At 35.2% G+C, this 22,761-nt stretch overlaps 1 protein-coding gene across 4 annotated transcripts in view; it reads left to right on the forward strand.

Moving 5' to 3' along the window:
* The window catches only part of LOC120531527 (clathrin heavy chain 1), a 166,191-nt gene that overhangs the window by 132,041 nt on the left and 11,389 nt on the right, over window positions 1-22,761 (forward strand). For all 4 annotated transcript variants that reach the window (XM_039757011.1, XM_039757014.1, XM_039757012.1 and 1 more), the window contains 16 exons: window positions 2,289-2,414; window positions 2,506-2,648; window positions 3,773-4,007; window positions 4,189-4,311; window positions 5,312-5,457; window positions 7,432-7,615; window positions 7,717-7,909; window positions 15,637-15,794; window positions 16,600-16,764; window positions 16,841-16,948; window positions 17,035-17,202; window positions 17,329-17,478; window positions 17,640-17,771; window positions 17,999-18,109; window positions 19,183-19,353; window positions 20,991-21,212. In XM_039757011.1, the coding sequence (XP_039612945.1) occupies window positions 2,289-2,414; window positions 2,506-2,648; window positions 3,773-4,007; window positions 4,189-4,311; window positions 5,312-5,457; window positions 7,432-7,615; window positions 7,717-7,909; window positions 15,637-15,794; window positions 16,600-16,764; window positions 16,841-16,948; window positions 17,035-17,202; window positions 17,329-17,478; window positions 17,640-17,771; window positions 17,999-18,109; window positions 19,183-19,353; window positions 20,991-21,212 (2,535 nt within the window). The remainder of the gene's footprint in view (window positions 1-2,288; window positions 2,415-2,505; window positions 2,649-3,772; window positions 4,008-4,188; window positions 4,312-5,311; window positions 5,458-7,431; window positions 7,616-7,716; window positions 7,910-15,636; window positions 15,795-16,599; window positions 16,765-16,840; window positions 16,949-17,034; window positions 17,203-17,328; window positions 17,479-17,639; window positions 17,772-17,998; window positions 18,110-19,182; window positions 19,354-20,990; window positions 21,213-22,761) is intronic.

The following is a 22,761-nucleotide window of genomic DNA, read 5'->3' on the forward strand; positions in this document are numbered from 1 at the left end:
ATATAAAGTCAAATCTTGAATATATAAAGTCAGCGTCAGAATATATTGTCACGCTTGGGTCACAGATTTGCACACAGACACAGGAGGTCGTAGAAACAAGAAGGATTTTTATTCAAATACTGCAAACACATGAGCTTAAACATGCTCCATGACAAGTCAGAGATGACAGTTCCGCTAGGAGCAGAGAGAGAGAGAGAGAGCGCGAGAGAGCGCAATAAAAGCAAGCAAACAATCAATTTTCAACTGACAGGCGCTGCACAAGGCTTTTAAGTTAGCGGAGTATCGTGCGAGGTTTGCATTACGCGTTATAGCGCAAGTGAGAAAGTAAGGAGCAATGTGAGGGTAGTCTGTGTTTCAGGGGTTGTGGTTTTCCCAGAGGCGTCTGTATCTTCTTGGGGTGCAATCAGCCCTCCAGCTCACACCCTCCCCCTCAGCTTTATTCACATTTCCGTGAATCAAGTGACTCTCTGTAACAGGTTCATTTAGTCTTTATAATATGTCTGCGTTGACGTGTTCAGAACCTGGTCGAAGTTTTACTGTGAAACGGTAAAAGTTGTAAGCCCAGAAACCATCTCATTAGGCGAGAGTTTGTATCTTTCTGTTGGTATGACCATTGAAGTGGAGCATGATCAGTTACCAAAGTGAAGTTTCATCCCCACACGTAATAGCGAAGCCCTCCAGCTCACAATATGAAGTAAGCGCTGGAATATATAAAGTCAAAACTTCAATATATAAAAGTCATCGTCGGAATATACAAAGTCAGTGCTGCAATATCCATCCATTTTCCAACCCGTTGAATCCGACCACAGGGTCACAGGGGTCTGCTGCAGCCAATCCCAGCCAACACTGGGTGCAAGGCAGGAACCAATCCTGTGCAGGGCAAATGCATAATTTTCAAAACATTAACCGAACAGTGTTTTTTTAATTTATTTTTCTGAATACGTTTTTGTTAACTTACTTCAGTTCAGAGTCGTTTCAATCAATATATTTTGACTTTGAGTTTATATATTCAGGAATGAGTTTATATACTCTGATGTTGACTATATATAATCAGGAATGACTTTATAAATTCCGACGCTGACTTTATATATTCAGGTTTTCACTTTATATATTCCGACAGTGACTTTATATATTCAGAAAATCAATGTATTTGCCTGTTTCGTACCCCATAGTATATGTGTGTATGTATATATGTACACATGTATGTATGTATGTATGTATGTGTGTGTATATATATAGATATATATATAGAGATATAGATATAGATATAGATATAGATATATATAGATATAGATATAGATATAGATAGATATAGATATAGATATAGATATAGATATAGATATAGATATAGATATAGATAGATAGATAGATATATGACAACAACACTCATGTCAATGACAAAACAATTACATTAACAATCATGTTATGTTATTTTTAAAATTTTTCTTTTTCATAACTTCTTTTATACACTACTTCTCCGCTCTGGCTGGTATTCTACTAGTATGTATATATATATATATATATATATATATATAAAAAAATGTGTGTGTGCTAAATGTACTTTAACCGTTCTGTTTGTTTTCTCATTGCGGAATGTCTGTGCTTACATTGTGAACAAATTAGATTTCTTCTCTTTTTCTTAACATCTTCTTGATAGGCCTACAACACACAAAAGAGTGCAGCTAATTTGTTTCAGAACATAACAATCTGTATGTGGCACTTATAAAACCCAGTTTTAACCCTTCATAGTGAATGCTGTTAGCATATGGCATATGTACTGTGCCTAAAGTTTATTGGGATAGTGTTGATAGCAAAGATGTAGCATAATGAATGTTTTTATCAACATTGTTCTGCACTCTTAAGTCTGTTAAATTTTGTTAGTATTGGAACTCTAAAATATCCTTTTACAGTATTTGACCGTCTTTGTACCTTGAAATACTTTCCTTTCACTGTAGTTCACCTGTGTTTTATTTTCTTGATATGTTCAGTAATGTACTCTATTGTTTGATTATGTTATGAAATAGGTGTATTAAGATTTTTTTTATCTTATCACAGCAACATATTTTAGAGAGCAGCTAAATCAATGTATCTTTCTAAGGAATGCAAATTCTTGCAGAAACATTTTTCTTTGTTTTGAGTCAGTTATAAGAAATATTAGAAAAGTGCAGAGGTCACATGGAGGAGTATTGCTCATGTCATGCTTAATGTTGGTTTGAGAGTATTGGAGTCTGTTAGTGTTTTCACATTGTTAAATATATATTTTGTTTTCAATGTTTTCTTTTCTGCAGGAAGCTAAGCTAACTGATCAGCTTCCACTAATTATTGTGTGTGACAGATTTGATTTTGTTCACGATTTGGTCCTGTACTTATACCGAAACAACCTTCAGAAATATATTGAAATCTATGTCCAGAAGGTAGGAGAAATTATTGAAAATACTTAATATTTAATATTAGTTGGTGGTGATCTTTAATTGTACAATTCTGCTGCGTTTATGTTGGTTGCAGGTAAATCCCAGTCGCCTTCCAGTGGTCATTGGTGGTTTACTTGATGTGGATTGCTCTGAGGATGTAATTAAAAACCTTATTTTGGTTGTGAGGGGTCAGTTCTCCACAGATGAACTTGTGGCAGAAGTTGAGAAGCGTAACAGGTAATTTTTCTCAGATAATTAGACAACTTAATTTAAATGCTTCTGGTTTAAATTTCCAGACTTAGAAAAAATGTTTTAGGAGTTTAGGAAAAGTTACTACTTAGTTACTAAAGGTATAATATCTCAATGTTACACATTTCTAGAAAAACAGAAATGGGTGGTACAAACAAAGGATGTTTTCTTTTAACTGTTTTTGAGTATAACACATATTGCTAAATATTTGAGTAGATCAGTCTTAGAATAAAATGTTTGCAAGGATAAAGTTTTATATTTTGTTTTTACAAATTATTTTGGCACCTGAAATATAAAGACAAGCAGCAAATAAGTACCAGATTGTTCAGTTCTGCATTGTAAATCCATATTTATTAAATTGCATATTGTACATATTTACAAATAGAAAGAAGAAATTTTATGCCGAAAAGTTCATAACCTTCAGAATATGCATATATATGCATAAGTACCGTTTTTTTTTAAAGATAGTAAAGAGGTCTATAAATATTATTTCAGATGTAACTGGATATGGCTAGCAAAAGGTTCTGTCGAGTTGGCAGTAGAAAACAGGAAAATGAACTCTTAACAAAGTCTCTTGCAGTATTCCCGAAGTAAAATAAATTTCTTAGCGTTCAAAATATTTTTATAATAAACTCTTTTCCACCTCATAATGCAGTTAACATTTAATAACTGTACAGTTATTCAATGTTATGGGCTAATTAATACTGATTTCATAGGCTCCTGTTCTCTTGCTGAATTCCATTTATGTGGCCAAGAGTAGCAGCTTGGTCAAGGTGGCAGTGACAGGCAAGATGAAAAAGAGTGGGAGTTATCAGAAATGATTGATAATGATTGATGCAAAATTTTGTGTTAACTAAACATATTAACAGTCTAGTAGACTGCAAAATGCATATTTTTCCTTTTTTACTAAAATTCTGTCATAACTATTATGTCAGAGGTAGGGTTTATATAGTTGTCAAAAGGAAAAAAGAAAAAACTGAACGTATAGAGACTTGTATTTTAAGTAATTGTGAGGTGGAGAAATGAAAATGGGTTGTTTTTGATGTAATTTGTCAATTTCATATGTTATACATAAGTATAAATAAAAATATGAAACTCTTCTATATTTACAGATTGAAGTTACTTCTGCCATGGCTTGAAGCTCGAATTCATGAAGGTTGTGAAGAACCTGCTACCCATAATGCTCTGGCAAAAATCTATATTGACAGCAACAACAATCCTGAGCGCTTCTTGCGGGAGAACCCATATTATGATAGTCGTGTAGTTGGCAAATACTGTGAGAAGCGTGATCCTCACTTGGCATGTGTGGCATATGAGCGTGGCCAGTGTGATCTGGAGCTTATCAATGTAAGTTATAGAAGACATTAGGCTTTGTCTGAAGTTTAATATATAAGATTACTATAGTACATAAAGCATTCTGTTGATCTGTGTTTTACTTTCTGTTTTATAGCTTTTATGTAAATGGTGCATGCATTTTATTTATTTTTTTACTGTTTTGTAGTTTAAGATAAACTGTTTCTGTTCCTAGGTATGCAATGAAAATTCCCTTTTCAAGAGTCTGTCCCGTTATCTTGTCCGCCGAAAGGATCCTGAACTGTGGGCAAGTGTACTGCAAGAAAGCAATCCTTACCGGAGGCCTCTAATCGATCAAGTATGAATTTTATCTTTTTCTGTTCAAGCTGGTTTCTAGTACGTTCTAGTGCTTACTTTCCCCATCCTTGCAATTATTTTTATTTATTGAACATCATGCCAGTAATGTAACTTTTAAATTTATAATGTGAATGATCCTTTGTATTTCACTACAAATAATCAGAATGTATTCCACATATGCTTTTTTTAAGCTGCTTAAGATAAATAATAACACATTGATTACTAAAGAGTTTCATTTAATACATTTAGTTGTTCCATTTGAAAAACATTATGTTTTAACCTCTGGCAGCTCAACTTAATTAAATAATAGAAATGGATTAATTAGTGTGTATATAACTAGTGTTTTTGTTTTTACTTACCAGTAGCATTTTTCTTCTAGGTATTTGTTTTCCTGAATACATTTTTACCACAGCACTGTGTATGAATGAGATAAAGCCACAGAATACAAAGATAGTACTTCTACACTTTTCCCTTTAGAAATTTTTTAAACACACACATGAACGAGAATTCTCCTCCACATTAAGAAGAAATCATCCATTAATATTATCCTTTCTCTAAGAGTACATTTACGGATATGCACACTAACTGACCCTTTAGTTCTGAGAACTAAGGAATCTATAGTTGAAACCAAAAGGCAATCATTTTTCATTGAACAGAAGGCTGCCATTTTTAATTGGTTATGATTGGAAATATTATTAGGCTCTTCTAAAAACTGGTGTGGTAATGTGAATCGGTACTCTACAAAATAAATAGTATTGCACACCCGGATGCAATTTTGGATATAATGAAAGAAACATAAGGTAAAACAAACCACAGTACTTATATATTTTATATTGTAACTTTTAGGTCCTTTTGTTCTGTTTATGCTGTTATTTACATATTTGCATCAGAACAGTCTTTTGTTTACTTTTAAGAGTTATATACAGGTTTTGGGTAAAATTGGCCCACATATATAATTTTATACATTTTCAGTTTGTGTGCATGTTTTTTCTTTTCTTTAGGTTGTTCAGACTGCACTATCAGAGACACAAGACCCGGAGGAGGTTTCTGTGACTGTAAAAGCTTTCATGACAGCTGATCTTCCTAATGAACTTATTGAGCTCCTTGAAAAAATAGTTTTGGACAATTCAGTGTTCAGTGAACACAGGTACATTATTGTGAATATGGATGATTGTTGAATTTGTATCAATTTATAGAAAGTGCTTCTCAGAAGCTTAGTTTAGTGTATTCAGATTTCCAGATATACAGTCATGGCCGAAATTATCGGCACCCCTGGAATTTTCCCAGAAAATACACCATTTCTCCCAGAAAATTGTTGCAATTACTAATGTTTTGGTATACACGTTTGTTTCCTTTATATGCATTGGAACAGCACAAAAAAACAGAGAAAAAAAGCCAAATCTGACATTTCACACAAACCTCAAAAACTGGGCTGGACAAAATTATTGGCACCCTCAACTTAATATTTGGTTGCACACCCTTTGGAAAAAATAACTGAAATCAAGCGCTTCCTATAACCATCAACAAGCTTGTTACACCTCTCAATTGGAATTTCCGACCACTCTTCTTTTGCAAACTGCTCAATGTCTCTCAGATTTGAAGGGTGCCTTCTCCCAACAGCAATTTTGAGATCTCTCCATAAGTGTTCAATCAGATTTAGATCCAGACTCATTGCTGGCCACTTCAGAACTCTCCAGCGTTTGTCTTCAACCATTTCTGGGTACTTTTAAAGGTATGCTTGGGGTCATTGTCCTGCTGGAGCACCCATGACCTCTGACGCAGACCCAGCTTTCTGACTGGGCCCTACATTGCGCCCCAATATCTTTTGGTAGTCTTCAGATTTCATGATGCCTTGCACACAGTCAAGGCAACCAGTGCCAGAGGCAGCAAAACATCTTAGAACCTCCACCATGTTTGACTGTAGGTACTGTGTTCTTTTCTTCTTAGGCCTCATTCCTTTTTACTATAAACAGTAGGATGATGAGCTTTACCAAAAAACTCTACCTTGGTCTCATCTGTCCACAAGATGTTCGCCCAGAAGGATTTTGGCTTCCTTGAAGTACATTTTGCCAATCTCCAGTCTGGATTTTTTATGTTTCTGTGGCAGCAGTGGGGTCCTCCTGGCTCTCCTACCATAGTGTTTCATTTCGTTCAGATGTCGACGTATAGTTTGAGCTGACACTGTTGTACCCTAAGTCTGCAGAACAGCTTGAATATGTTTTGAAGTTGATTGGGGCTGTTTATCCACCATTGACTATCCTTTGTTGCAGTCTTTTATCAATTTCTTTTCCGTCCATGTCCAGGGAGATTAGCTAAATTGCCATGTGTTCTGAACTTCTTGATTATGTTGCGCACAGTGGACAAAGGAACATGAAGATCTCTGGAGATGGACTTATAGCCTTGAGATTGTTGATATTTTAACACAATTTTTGTTCTCAAGTCCTCAGACAGTTCTCTGCTCTTCTTTCTGTTCTCCATGTTTAGTGTGGCACACTCAGACACACAACAGAAAGGTTGAGTCAACTTTTCTTCATTTTAACTGGCTTCAGGTGTGATTGCTATATTGCCAGTACCTGTTTCTTGCCGCCAGTGAGTTCAGACGAGCATCATATGTTTGAAATAAAACGATTTATCCACAATTTTGAAAAGATGCCAATAATTTTGTCTGGCCCATTTTTGGAGTTCTGTGTGACATAATGTCAGATTTGGCTTTTTTCCTGTTTTTTTGTGTTGTTCCAATGCACATAAAGGAAATAAACGTGTGTATACCAAAACATTTGTAATTGCAACATGATTGTAAATGCTGTTATGCTTTTTCAGTAGAAGTAGAAGTGTGTCTAACAGATTGTACTTCCATTACTAATTTAATTCTAAAGTTTATGTTCGATGGTTTCAAATTGAGTAGTCATGGAAGATGTTTGCCAGTATTTCTAAAAAGTTATCAATGGGTTAAATAAAAGTAAAATTGAAGAGTTTTATATTGCTAGTATCTTGCCAGTGTTTGTGATGGTTCCACTCAAAAGTGAACTTTTTGTAGATTGTGACAATAAGCTGTCATTATGATTTTGCACTTTTTGTGTTAACATTTTTTTAATGCTTTGATCTGTCTTTGTACATTTAGGAATCTACAGAACCTTCTAATTCTTACTGCCATCAAAGCTGATCGCACTCGTGTAATGGAATACATAAACCGCCTAGACAATTATGATGCCCCAGATATTGCAAACATAGCCATCAGCAATGAGCTCTTTGAGGAAGCCTTTGCCATTTTCCGCAAATTTGATGTGAACACGTCTGCAGTTCAGGTAAATGATTAAGCCCCACAAATAAGAGGCTTAAAGTTGAATTAACTCTACGGTGAATTTCATATGTTTGAATGACTGCCACATTTATTTAAATAATCCAGGTGCTTATTGAACATATTGGAAATTTGGACAGAGCTTATGAGTTTGCAGAGCGGTGCAATGAACCTGCAGTTTGGAGCCAGCTTGCCAAAGCCCAACTACAAAAGGGTTTGGTTAAAGAAGCCATTGACTCCTACATTAAAGCTGATGACCCTTCAGCATATATGGAAGTTGTTCAAGCAGCGAATCATAGTGGTGAGTAACAGTTACAACAGTTTGGGCCTGAGTTCTGTTGTTTTTGATTTTATTAGTGGTCACATCTCAGATTATGACTCTCTCTCATTGTTCTGTCTGTCTATCTATCTAAAATGGTATAGAGCTTGTCCAAAGTATTTTTGTTTTAGAACAGTCTTGCTTGGCTTGCTATAGAAGTAGGCAATAATCTGAGTGTGTTTAGGTTTATAGGCTAGAAAAAAAGAAAAATGCACATTTTTCAGTTTTGGGAAAATATGTTGCTGATAACTGTACTCTAAACAACGATACTATTTTTTCTGCTCTTTACTAAAAAATATTTAAAAGATTTCACATTTTACAAAAAAATATTTTAATCAGGTTCAAGAATTACACCTGCCCTGAGAATTCCTCCTCTGGTTACTGGCTTGAGGCCAGCAGTTTTAGAAATCATGACAGCGGCCAATAAAGAGGAAGTTTATTTGCACACGATTTGATGAACAATATTCAAATATACGTTTGTAAATAAGTTCAGAAATGTAAAAAAAAAAAAAATTACTTGCCTTACTTCCAGCTTCTGGAAGCATGACCAATAATTTTCATTGCTGTGAAGATTACATTTTCTTGTACAGGTGACAAAATTATTAATTAGCATAACCCCATAGTTATTAACACTTTGTTTCAGCCTTTATTTGGGGGGTTAATAAAGCATATCTGCATAACCAAAAAATGTAGATGGCTAAAAATTTTAAAAGGGCATACCAGCATTTGTTGCAGCTAATCTGATTTTCTATTCAATAAGGTCCATGAATTTATTAATTGTTTAATTTATTTATTTAATTTATTAATTGATAATCTTAATTGTAAGAAGATAAGTGACATGCTTAAATTTGATGAATAGTACACCATTACTCTGTTGCCTTTGTAAGCAGAAGTAGTGCAGATGTAGCATTCTCATTTATTTAAGATAGTACAGTTTTTTTTTAGTATTTTTTTCAAAATTGCAGTTCAATCACTTTACCATGTCTATGTTTACTATTTTGTTTAAGAAGAAAAAAATGCATTTCCTTGTGTTCATTTTTCACAGGGCTTGCCTTTTGCTTAGTATGCTTATGATTTTTATTTTTCTTGCTCTTATGGTAATTTCTAAGTGATAAGACATTTTTGATCGATTTGTAGTGTCAAGTCATGTATTTAAAATGCTATTCATCCATTTTTGAACCCAATTAAGCCATTTCTTACTAGTTTTGAGCTGAAAGCAGGACTACATCTTGAATATGTATAAGCCCATTCCTGGGCACTTTCCAACTCAGTCATTGGTGGGTCAGTTTAGAGTTACCAGTTAGCCTAACATATATGCCTTACTAATAATGCCGTAGTTTAAATCTCCAAAACAATAGTGTTGTAATGAAAAACACCAACTCTAGAACATTATAAGAGACATTGGGGTCAGTAAATTCTAAGGATGCTCTGAACAGGTTTGTTAAGGCCAGTACCAATTACCAATTGCATGTTACTTCATTGGCCAATTTCAGTACCGATTACAATATTTTTCTTTTTCCTCTTTACCCCTTTAACACTAGAATTACCAGAGCCTACGAGAAAGCGTGTAAATCCAGCCCACCTTAAATCCATTCTCACCTCTCCGTCAATGTCTTTTGTCCTGTAAATGAGTCGATAAGCAGCCTGGTATCCCATCCCACTGCTGCAGTTCATTTGCAGTGTTTATCTTCCAGTGAAGTGCTGTAGCTTTATAGGGTAAAATAGTACATCATCATTTGGAATACATTTCATGTGTGTTGACAACAATCTATGTAAAACATAGTTAACACAGAAATGTTTTTCATATTTTAGTAATAATTGAAAAAAATGTAAACATGAAATGTATAAGGTGTGAAGCCTGAAATACAAATATGAAATAAACCCTTTCACAAAAGGTACAAGTATAACAAAGTAAGTGCACTTTTATTCAAGAATTTAACCGAAGAAAAAAGAAAGCAGGTTACGGTAGGTGGATGATACGACAGCTTGTTTGTTACAATGCTAAAAACTGCTGCCTTTCAATCAAGAGGTTGTGGTTTCGATATCAGCTGCTTCCCAAATTTACCATTTTCAGTAGTGAGCTGCTCTTATTGTTAATATACAATAAAAGCATACATTTAATTTGCATCTGTAAATTTATAGTTAGTGGGTTTTTTTTTTTTTCCAGTTTTATTCTCTCACTCACGTTCAAGCTCCCACACACACCAATCCCTGCAGACCCCCTGTGTCAGATGTTGTGCGCGAATGAGATTGGGAAAACTGTGGACGTGGATGTGAGTGGTGTGTGTGACTGAGAATAAATGTGGATGTCAATTTTTTTTATTCAGTTTTATTCTTGAGTGCTCAAAGCCGCACTGACAAAAAATAGAAACTTGGGTATATATGACATTTGGAATAAATCATTTTATTACCTGTTTTGTGCATTTCAGAAAACATTGTTGCACTAATGCAACATTAGATTCATTTGCATACCTTCACGTGGTTTAAGTTAGTGACCGTGTTTGTTTTTTGTTCTGATCTTGTTGCTGCTTGCTGGTATTTCTTTTGAACTCCAGGAGATGCAGAGGACAGCATAGTACAGAGAGGTCAGTTCCGCGCTATATACAATCATCAGATTCAAATGTTAACAGTTCTCAAACACACCCAAGGACCGTCTTTACGACATGTAAAAGATGTGAAGCGTGAAGTCCAAATATCATATAAACGCTTTCACAACAAGTACAAGTATAACAAATGCACTTTTATTCAAGAATATAACAGAAGGAAAAAGAAAACAGGTTACGGTAGGCGGTTGATGCAACAGCTTGCGTATTGCAATGCTAAGAACTGCTGACTCCCAATCAAGAGGTTCTGGGTTCGATGCTGGCAGCTTCTCAAGTTTACCGTTTTGAGTAGATAGCTGCTGCTATTGTTAATATTACACAATATAAGCATACATTTGATTTGCGCCTGTAACAGCCGCTGTAAATTTACAGTGCTTGTCAAAGTTAGCGTTTTTTTTTTTAAATTCGTTTTTATTCTCTCAGTTGCGTTTACGCTCTCCCTGATCTGACACTGCTGTTTTCAAATAAAGACGCGCTATAACAGAGGTGAACTCAAATTGGAGAAAGAGAACAGAAGCCCTCCCCGCAAGAAACGTTCACTCATATATAAGAAAAACGCAGCTGCACCAGGCGTAAAGGCGAAAGATGGCACCATTTGGATACAGGACGAAGTACGGCGTCACCCTGCCAATCACCTGTCCTTAAAAGAAACAGCATGTCATACAGAGCTTGCCAATGCTACACTGTCCAGATCTAAACACTAGTGTGGTGCATGTGCCCAAAAAAAGTCTATCTGCATTCTCGTACCATTGCTCGCGTGCTAAAGTGTCAGCAGGTATTTTTCATGGCATTACACAAGTAATTTGTGAGCATGCCCTTGACGATCAAACAGAGGAAGCTCTGCAGTATACTTGTGACTTTACGCTGTAGGATGATAAGGCAATAAATCAAGGTAAGTAAAATTTTATCTGGCTTCTGTTACAGATTCAAATCAAATGTAGCTTTTATTGTATAATAGTAACAATAAGAACAGCTCAGTACTCAAAACATTTATTTTGGGAGACATTAAGACTCGAACCCAGAACCGTCTGAATTGGAGTCAGCAGCTCTAACCACTGTACTACCAAAGACGTCAGGATGACAAGCAACACTAACCTGATTTCTTTTTCTTCGGTTATAGTCTTGGAAAAAGCGCATTTGTTCTGTTATACTTGTATCTTCTGTGAAAGTGCTTATTTGATATTTGGACTTCAGTCTTCACACATTATACATTTCATGTCTACATTTTGTCATTAGCACTAAAACATGAAAAAGGTTTGTCTTTTAGGGTATGTGTTTAGCATTTCTGTCATCCTACACTTACACGGATCTTTGTGGACACGGAATACACGTGAAATGCATGTGTTCCAAATAGCAATATATTTGTTTAGCCTAGGTACCTGACTCACTGATAAACTGGCTTCATTTGGGAGAGGTTTAAACGCATTAAAATGTATTTTTGTACTTAAACTGTAGACTACGGTCAGGTCAGGTTGGGGAGCAGGTACCGGTACTGAATGTTGCTGCACACACCACACAATGAGATCAGCCCATCTATCTGCTGTAGCCGGGTATTACGTAGTTGTCCCATTGGTCTGTTCCAGCCGCTTGGGTTCTTGGGAACAAGGATCATGTCCGCTGAAATCGCCCTTGAGGAATCATGCCACATAAACATTTTTTTTTGTTACTTGGTTAAGATACATGGACATTATCCAGTGACCTTAAACGAAGACTAGACTCCTTCAGTAGTGTGTCTCTTCGGAGAATCCTTGGGTACCGCTGGTCTGACTTTGTGTTGAGTGAGCTTGTGCTCACAGAGCCCTGAACTAGGCACATTACCTGCATTGTGAGGGAGTGTCAACAGGCCTGACCCCATTGGGTCTCCAGCGGGTTTTGACTCTTCCAGAGATGAGGCTTTTGAGGGCTTTCCCTATTCCTCTTCATAATGGAGCAGCTTTCCTGAGGTGGCTGCAGCAGAGCTACTTCCATGGTGAGCAGAAAGGAGTCTTTGTCTACCGTTTCGGAGCAGCATGAAGTTTTTACGGTGGCTGCAGTGCCAATCCTTCCTCCAACCCCCAAGTTTTCCCTGCAAGTTGGAGGACCACTAGCAGACAGGTCTTAACTCTTCATTTTTATTAACAATTACATTCTGCGAGATTATTGTTTAGTGACCATAAAAACACTAAAATAAATAAAATTTCTTTAAAATACATAGTTTAATAAAATATGTACACAAATATGTATCCATAATGCATATGTCACAGAAGAAAATGTTTCTCATAATTACAAGCTGTTATATTGTTTAATTTTTTTGTCTAATGTCTGTGAAACAAACCTAAATTAAAAAAGTAGCTTTCACCATTTCTTTAACAACAAAAAGTGTGTTTAAATACAGTGTGTGTGTGCATGTATGTATATACACTGCTCAAAAAAATGAAAGGAACACTTTGAAAACACATATCTCAAAGGGAAAAATATCATCCTGGATATCTATACTGATATGAACTGGGTAACGTGTTAGGAACGAAAGGATGCTACATCGTTTGATGGAAATGAAAATTATCAACCTTGAGATGGCTGAATTCAAAGACACCCCAAAAATCAAAGTGAAAAAAATGAAGCAGCAAGCTAGTCCATTTTGCCCAAATTTCATTGCAGCAACTTAAAATCATACTCGGTAGTTTGTATGGCCCCCATGTGCTTGTATGCATGCCTGACAACGTCGGGGCATGCTCCTAATTAAACAACAGATGGTGACCTGGGGGAACTCCTCCCAGATCTAGACCAGGGCATCACTGAGATGTGTTGGATGGACTGAAACATAATGTCCCAGAGATGTTCTATTGGATTTAGGTAAGAAGAATGTGGGGGCCAGTCAATGGTATCAGTTCCTTCATCTTCCAGGAACTTCCTGCATACTCTCGCCACATGAGGCTGAGCATTGTTGTGTACCAGGAGGAACCCAAGATACACTGCACCAGCATAGGGTCTGACAATGGGTCCAAGGATTCCATCCCGATACCTAATGGCAGTCAAGGTGCCATTGTTTATCCTGTAGAGGTCTGTGCGTCCCTCCATGGATATGCCTCCCCAGACCATCACTGACCCAACACCAAACCGGTCATGCTGAATGATGTTACTGGCAGCACAATGTTCTCCACGGCTTCTACAGACCCTTTCACGTCTGTGACGTGCTCAGGGTGAACCTGCTCTCATCTGTGAAAAGCACAGGGCGCCAGTGGTGAACCTGCCAATTCTGGTATTCTGTGGCAAATGCCAATCGAGCTCCACAGTGAGCACAGGGCCCACTAGAGGATGTCAGTCCCTGAGGCCACCCTCATGAAGTTATTTTTCTAATTGTTTGTTCACACCAGTGGCCTGCTGGAGGTCATTTTGTAGGGCTCCGGCAGTGCTCATCCTGTTCCTCCTTGCCGAAGGAGCAGATGTTTGTCATGCTGATGGGTTAAGGACCTTCTAAGGCCCTGTCCACCTCTCTAGAGTAACTCTACCTGCCTCCTGGATCTCCTCCATGCCCTTGAGACTGAGCAAACTTTCTGGCAATGGCACGTATCGATGTACCATCCTGGAGAATTTAGACTGCCTGTGCAACCTTTATAGGGGTCCAGGTATCGCCGCATGCTACCAGTAGTGACACTGAGCATAGCCAAATGCAAAACTAGTGAAAAAAACAGTTAGAAATGATAAGGAGGAAAAAATATCAGTGGCCATCTTCCTGTTAAATCATTCCTGATATGGGGGTCATCTCATTGTTGCCCCTGTAGTTCACCTGTTAATTTCATTAACACCAAAGCAGCTGAAACTGATTAAAAACCCCCTATGCTACTTAACTGACCAGATCAATATCCCAGACGTTTCATTAACTTCATGTTATACTGTGATTAAAAAGTGTTGCTTTAATTTTTTTAAGCTATATATATACATATATATATACAGTACAGGCCAAAAGTTTGGACACACCTTATTCAATGCGTTTTATTTATTTTCACAACCATTTACATTGGTAGATTCTCACTGAACGCATCAAAACTATGAATGAACACATGTGGAGTTATGTACTTAACAAAAAAAGGTGAAATAACTGAAAACATGTTTTATATTCTAGTTTCTTCCAAATAGCCACTTTTTGCTCTGATTACTTTTTTACTCTCTCTTGACATTCTCTTGAATACCTGTGAAGTGAAAACCATTTCAGGTGACTACCTGTTGAAGCTTATCGAGAGAATGCTGTACTTCGAATGTACATAAATTGTTTAACAAGAGCTCACAAGATTAACATGCTTAACAGGTTTATAAGTAAAAGATGCATTTTTCTGTTGAGCTAACAAGGCTATTGTTTTCTAAGTTGCAGTTTCAAAGTAGTCTGTTTTTCCAATTAAAAATGTAAGCTGCTGCATTTAAAACAAGCTCACTGTACAAACTGAACCAGTGTCTGTTTTAAAGGGCTAAATAATGTAAGGATTAAGCTCTCTGCTAAAACAAGCCTACAGTGCTGCACTTTTTATGCTGCAGGATGTTGGCCCTCATGTCAAGGAGCACAACAACTAAATTATCTTAAAGCTTAGAAAAGCTGGAGTTGATAGGGTTTTTTTAATTGGCCAATTTACTGATCACCGATTGAGCCTTTAGTGATAAATCGGCTGATTTAGATCAGCGGCAGATGCATCCGAGCATCCATAGTAAATTCATTATTGGAGAAAGTATAATAGAGAGACAGCAAAATGTTTCACAGCATTTATTTTGAAGACAGTGAGATCTCATAAGCCATAGTATAGCCTTTAATAAGCATGTAACTAAATTCCAGTCTATCAAGATGATGAAATGTGATTAAAATGAATTTTTTATCATTTGGTCTTCCTAAACTAGTTCGTTCTAATTTGTTTTCAGAAATTTTCACTGAAAAGTCACAACCTCCATACAACTTTGAGCTGTAAAAATGGGTTACAAAAATGGTTATATGGAGATGTCTCCAAAACTGTGTCCTTAATAATGATTTAAAACTAGTCAGTAATAGCAATTGCAGTATATATATATATTGAAATATAGCTGACTGCTTTTATGATTGTTTATTTGCTTGTATTTTTAATAATATTGAAATATTCTATTTAGGAAACTGGGAGGATCTTGTCAAGTATTTGCAAATGGCTCGTAAAAAAGCCAGAGAATCTTATGTTGAAACAGAGTTAATTTTTGCTTTGGCCAAGACCAACCGCTTAGCAGAGCTGGAGGAGTTTGTTAATGGCCCCAACAACGCACACATTCAACAAGTGAGTTAATTGGAAATATTTACAGATTTAAATTGCATAAGTAGGAAGTGCAACATTTGTGAAAAGCTTTCTCTTAATTACCATTTAGTGGTTATTGTATGGAAATTAGCAGCCACATTTCCGATCAAGTGGAATAGAGTGGTTTTGGTTTTTATACATGTTTATACAGACACATAATTACATAAATACATACATACATACATTATAACACACACAAAGTAAGAGTCACACAGCAAACTGTAAAATTGGTAAGAATTCAGATAATATCGCAGTGATTTCGGTCTTAATGCATGAGCTGTTAAAAAACTTTGCCTACAAGTAATTTATTCTAGAATACAGAAAGTATGAATTGATCTCACAATGCAGCATATGCAATGTGTTTAATAAATTCACTGTTGAAATCCTTCAATGCAGCAAAATTGTTAGTAGGATTTGTGTGTCAAGAGTGACCAATTTCAGTAGAGCTTATATAGAGGTTTCTTCTTTAATTACATTGTTATTGCTAATTAAATACTGCAGACTGAATGCAATTTTATAAATAAAAAATTATGTCTCATGTTAATTTGGTTTGGACTTCCTGCAGGGTCCAGCTGTAAGATTTGTTGCATTTGTAGAGACAATGTTAGTTTGAGTTGTGTCACTTAAGCTGTTTTTAAACTTTCAGAAGACAGATTAAGAGCAAATAGAAATGTTCAGTTTGTTTTTCTTTTGCCAGATATTTTGTATGTAGTGCAAAAATTAATTGTTCTTTTCTTGAATATGTTTCAAGCGGAATGTAAATATTATTTTTTATTTTGATGTGCAGGTAGGTGATCGCTGCTATGATGAGAAAATGTATGATGCAGCCAAACTCCTCTACAACAATGTGTCCAACTTTGGGCGCTTGGCTTCTACATTAGTTCACCTAGGTGAATATCAAGCTGCAGTTGATGGTGCTCGAAAGGCGAATAGCACTCGAACATGGAAAGAGGTATGCACACATAAGCTGAGAGTCGTATTTTGGTTGCTTTATCTTTACAGCTTAATGCATTTCTATCTCCCAACAGGTTTGCTTTGCTTGTGTGGATGGGAAAGAATTTCGCTTGGCACAGATGTGTGGTTTGCACATTGTTGTTCATGCTGATGAGCTGGAGGAACTGATAAACTACTATCAGGTGATTCACAAATAAAAGTGAAATTGAAGTAAAGATTTTAATTCATTTAACATTGATTGTAATAATTGTTTTATTGTTTTTCAAAGGACCGTGGTTATTTTGAAGAGCTGATTACAATGCTGGAAGCAGCTCTGGGTCTAGAACGTGCTCATATGGGAATGTTCACAGAATTGGCCATTCTTTACTCAAAATTCAAGCCCCAGAAAATGAGAGAACACCTTGAGCTATTCTGGTCCAGGGTCAATATACCAAAGGTAAAAGATGAATACATTATTATTAGTTGGATTGTGACATGTATAGTAAATCTGTTCTCTACACAGCAGTAATGTAACATAATTTATTATTAAAATCCTTAATTGTAAACCTAATTCTTGCTGTAGGTGCTGAGAGCTGCTGAGCAGGCACACTTGTGGGGAGAACTAGTGTTCTTATATGACAAGTATGAGGAGTATGACAATGCAATTATTACTATGATGAACCATCCAACAGATGCTTGGAAAGAAGGACAGTTTAAAGATATTATCACCAAGGTAACTTTCTCAACATCTTGAATTTTATTAGTTTTTTATTAACTAATTTTAACAAATCTTTGTTTCAGATACTTTCTAAACTTAGTATAGATGTAATGAATGAAATTTGTCTCTGTCAGTAATAGTTTTTACCATCTGAAATTAATCTTTTTTTTCCTCAGGTGGCCAATGTGGAGCTGTATTACAGGGCAATACAGTTTTATTTGGAATTCAAACCTCTCTTGTTAAACGACCTTCTGATGGTACTCTCTCCACGACTTGACCACACTCGTGCTGTCAACTTCTTCACTAAGGTATTCTTTTTTAGTATTCTCTTTTTTTATTCTGAGCATTTATTTTCTTTATAAACAATTTATGTAGCAGTTTTAATTTGTGTATAAAACTAAATTTAAACACACTTCCAATGTAAATATTTTCATGCTTAGACCAAAAGTTATTCACACTTCTACAGTTATTACTAAACTTTGGGTTAATTGTGTTTGGTGGGCATTTTTTTATGGATAATTTGTTTTTATTTCAGGTGAAACAACTTCCTTTGGTTAAGCCTTATTTGCGCTCTGTCCAGAATCACAACAACAAGGCAGTAAATGAAGCACTCAATAATCTATTCATCACTGAGGAAGATTATCAGGTTAGAGGGCTTATTGTTATTGGTTAGGTAAAACTGTTTATATGAGAAATCACTCAAGAGTTTGTTAGAAAAGAGGCATCAATATGTTTTATCACTTACTGATATTCTAACAGAGCCTCTTGTTTAGATGGCATCTTTTGGCAACTGTCCTTGCTTGTTTACTCTGTAGTGCTAAGAAATATAGGAGTATTGTCCAAAAATAAAGTATAATGTGTTATGAACATGCTATCCATATCTGTAGAGTCATTGTGAATCTTACAAGTGTTATAGAAAGAATATAAATATCTGTTCAATATAAATCTAGGAAATACATTTTCATATAAGAAAATGTTAACTCTGCTTTCAATTTTGAAACAATCCTTTTGATGGCATTTTCTTATTATATAAAGGGCCAATTGGCATTCTGGACTCCCAGGACTACCAGCTTTTAATTTTGGATAACCGGATTACACATTCACAAAACTCTGTAGATTACCCAGATGTGTTAGATCTTTGGTCCATACAATATCTTCATAATATCTGGTGGACCAATTTTAAAATACAGGTCTTTCACTATTCAGTTTTTAATAATCACTCATAACTTGGTAATTTTTGATTTTGGGGATAGCATAGTATTTACGCAAAATACAGAATTGGAAAAGAGCTTTAAACAATATGGCAACCATTTATGTGCAACTTATGTTTAGGGTGATCAAGTCCCTCCCCACAATAGTTCAAACTTTGTTAACATAAATCTCCATTAATTTTAATCCAAGACGCATGCAATTTCAGTTGCGTGGGTTACTCCTATGACCAAATCAGCATGCCAAGTTTCTTTAAAATGTGATTGTAGTTTTCCGTTCCACCACATGCAACAAATTAAAAATAACTAGTCCGATAATAAAACACACATGTAAAGTCTAAATTCAAAGTCTGCTCCTCTACATGTAACAGTAATATTGATCTTGAGTTCAAATCATATCGCTTCCTAATTATTAATTTCAGAAACAAATTTAGATAAAGGTTATATATGTTGTCTTGTTTAGTTTACTGTTTTTATAAATAAAATAACCTCTTCATCTTTCCCCTTACAGGCACTTCGCACATCTATAGATGCCTATGATAACTTTGACAACATTTCTCTTGCTCAGCGTCTTGAAAAGCATGAACTAATTGAATTCAGGCGAATTGCTGCTTACCTCTTTAAAGGCAACAATCGTTGGAAACAAAGTGTGGAGCTCTGCAAGAAGGATAGACTGTACAAGGTGAAATACCCTACACCACTACAGTTAATGATAAACATACAAGTCCTTATTTATCAAATTATTATTTAACAAAATCTAGCATATGTAGAATAAACCTTTAGTGTTTGCCAGTAATGATTAAAGTGAACTAACAGTACAGATCACAGTATATTATAATTGCTTAGTAATACTGTATAGTTAGTCCTGACACTAGGTGATAAACTAGTAGTCTAACAAGAGTGCAGGTAATTGATATAGTGCCCACAGTAGGCTGTAGGTGTCTAGAACAGAGCAGCGTCAAGGAAACTTTAAGCAATTTACAAAATCTTTTTGCTGAGGTGAGTCTACAAGCTCTGCCTAAACATCAGTAGAGTTTCAACCAACAGGTTAGGTATTCACGGAAAGTTATTCCACTACTTGGGAGCAAAATTTAATGTATGTTTGTCTGGAGTGCATTTGGATACTTTTAAAGAGATATATATGTGGATACCAGAAATAAGAAGTTGTGAAGAAAGTCACATATATTTCTGTCAGTCATAGTAAGAGTTTTAAAGTATATACTAGCAGAATTTTAAAATATGTTAATGAACAAGAAAGAGTAATATGGATATAAAAAGGCACAGTAGTGTTCTGGGTGAGTGTAGTTGCTAGTTACTTTGCCAGCAGCCAACGGTAATAGTCTAATGCAGTACAAACAAAATTCCAAGAAGCTGAAAAGCAAAGGTGGTGTAAAAAGTAGAGAAATGACAAGCTTGGAAAAGTGCTAATTAAGTGAGAAAATATCATGCATAGGGGACAAAAAAATGTAATGAATTTGTATAAACTGATCTTTGCTATAGGAAACTCCTGAAATGTGGTATACACACCACTGAATTAAGGCAATAATCTATAGTGGTTTAAAGGAGTGGTTAATAACTACTTTTTAATTTGAAGTACAGTAATTTATGCAAGTAGTAGATAATATGGTGCCATTGATTGCTATAAAATACAGTAGATTAGATAAGATAAAAACTTTATTAATCCCATGGGGAAATTCAAATGCATACAGCAGCAGAAACTGAACTTCTGGCATGCCTTCATTCTTTATTAGTAAACTGCTCTGACAGAAAACTATAATTTTATTATTGAATGATGTTGTGTAACTGCATTTTGTTTATGCTCGTCTCGGGTTGCCAGTACCACTATAGACAGAAACTGACTTCAGTGGGTTACCTTCCTGTGATAATTTATAAATGATCAACAGTACAGTCTTATTGTATCTTTTAGTGTTTAGTAATAGATGTCAGTGGATTTAAAAAGGAATATGCAGTAGTCTTTCCAAGAGAAACACTAGGCAACATTTGCCTGGTGTGAAATTGATTGTAGAGCTTAAAAACACAAAACTAAACGGTGAGACATTACTGATCTTTTTGTATGTTTGAGTATACTGCATGCATCATTACTGACTTTAAACAAACATTGGGCTAATGAATGTTAGAAGCAGTTAAAAAGATGCTATTTAAGTAGTCGTGTAAAACTGAATATTTGCACCTTGAAAATAACTTTCTATTTAATATACATTTTCAGCTTTCATTGTATTTGTTTTGTTGCACCAAGTTATAAATTAATTGTTTATAATTAAATGTAATGTAGCTCTGAAACAAATCATTTTTGTTCAGGATGCAATGCAGTATGCATCAGAGTCTAAAGATACAGAGCTTGCAGAAGAGCTTCTGCAGTGGTTTTTGCAAGAGGAAAAGAAGGAATGTTTTGCTGCTTGCCTGTTTACTTGTTATGATCTGCTGAGACCTGATGTCGTACTGGAAACCGCGTGGAGGCACAACATCATGGACTTCTCTATGCCATACTTCATCCAGGTCATGAGAGAGTATCTTAGTAAGGTAAGAAGAAACATTTTCTATGACCAAGCTTTTGGCAGGAGTTTTGGTTTCTTCTTTTTGTGTAACCCCATTAGAAATTGCTTTATATTGGTTTAACGAGTTAATAGGTGTGCCTTTTGTTCTGTGCAAATCTGTGTACTACTGTATAATGCTTTTGTGTTTTTTCTTTTCAAGTGAATCAAGCCCTCTTGAGAATTCCATTATTGTTTTCTTGTGCTTTTTGTTTTTCATGTTTTTTTGAAACACTCCAGTCAAGCTTTACTATAATTAGATTGTTTATTTATATTTACCATCCTTTAAATATTTGAGTGGTTAGATCAGCACAAATTGAAAATTGCTTAATTTATTGCATTATTTTTTTGAGTAAAGTATATTAGCCTTGGTTTTAGGCTACATTTAGCACAACATTTAAACTTTGTTTTGACAACACAATTTTAAATTAAAGAAAATTTATCTAGAGTTGAAAATTTAGGCTGTTTACTTTTTAAGAAAATAATATTCAGTTTCTGCTGTTATTGTACCTACCCTTTTTAGGACAAAGTATCTATTATCCTTCAGCATAGCACAATAAATGAACTCTCTAACAACAGATATGTCAACTTACACAGTAGTTTGCAAAAGTATTCAAGTCATCATTAGTTTTCCAGTTATGGAAACATAATAGTGATGTTCAAACATTTTGGTTAAACTTATACTATTGCAGATTTGATTGCACAAAACAAAGATGTCCGAAGACAAAATAAATGATAGTCAGGAAAAACAGAAAAGAATAGACTAGTTCCTAATTGCTTTGCATTATTGCATTTTGTTTTGAATTCAAAACCAAAGAGAAATGTCTTGGGAAGTAATTATAAATTAAAAGTTTTTAACAAGCCACTTTGTATAATTCTTTCTTTTTTCTTTTTGGTTGATTTATTCAAGTTCTTCCTAGTTGCTAAGGAAATACCAATTTAATGTTTAAATTTTCCTCACAGATTCTTAATAAGATGGAGGTCAGGAGCTCAATTGGGCTGCTCAATATGTTTCCAGGCTCTTTCTCCTAGAGCAGTTGTAGAAGAGTGTTTTTGTTTTTGAATCCTATTTCTTCCTTTACAGCTTTTTAAACATTTTTGCATTTGAAATGAGGGTTTCTTTAATTAATTTAATTACAAACCTTTGCAGTTATTGTAGGGTAGCAAACTCTAGTATGTTTGACTATAGGGATACTGTCATCTTGATGTTATTTTAAGTGATGATAAACTGGACACTGAACTATTTGTTGCCAGTTCTGTGTAATATTTAATAGTTTAAGTTCATCATACTTGATAATTGTTGGTAGCAACTTGGGTATTGGATACCTTTTCAGTTTTGTCTTAGGGTAGCAATTAAAAATTGTGATATTTGCAGCATAATATATATTGTTTCATTTATAATTTAGTACAGAATTTCTTTGGTGGATATTTTCTGCAGAAAAAAGACATTAAGTTATTTGACCATCTGTCATAATTTGTGAATTCTTATTGTAATTTGTCAACATTACTTCATTGTATATTTTTATTTTTATTTTTTT

This window comes from Polypterus senegalus, chromosome 6, assembly GCF_016835505.1.
Source record: "Polypterus senegalus isolate Bchr_013 chromosome 6, ASM1683550v1, whole genome shotgun sequence".
Lineage (NCBI taxonomy): Eukaryota > Metazoa > Chordata > Cladistia > Polypteriformes > Polypteridae > Polypterus > Polypterus senegalus.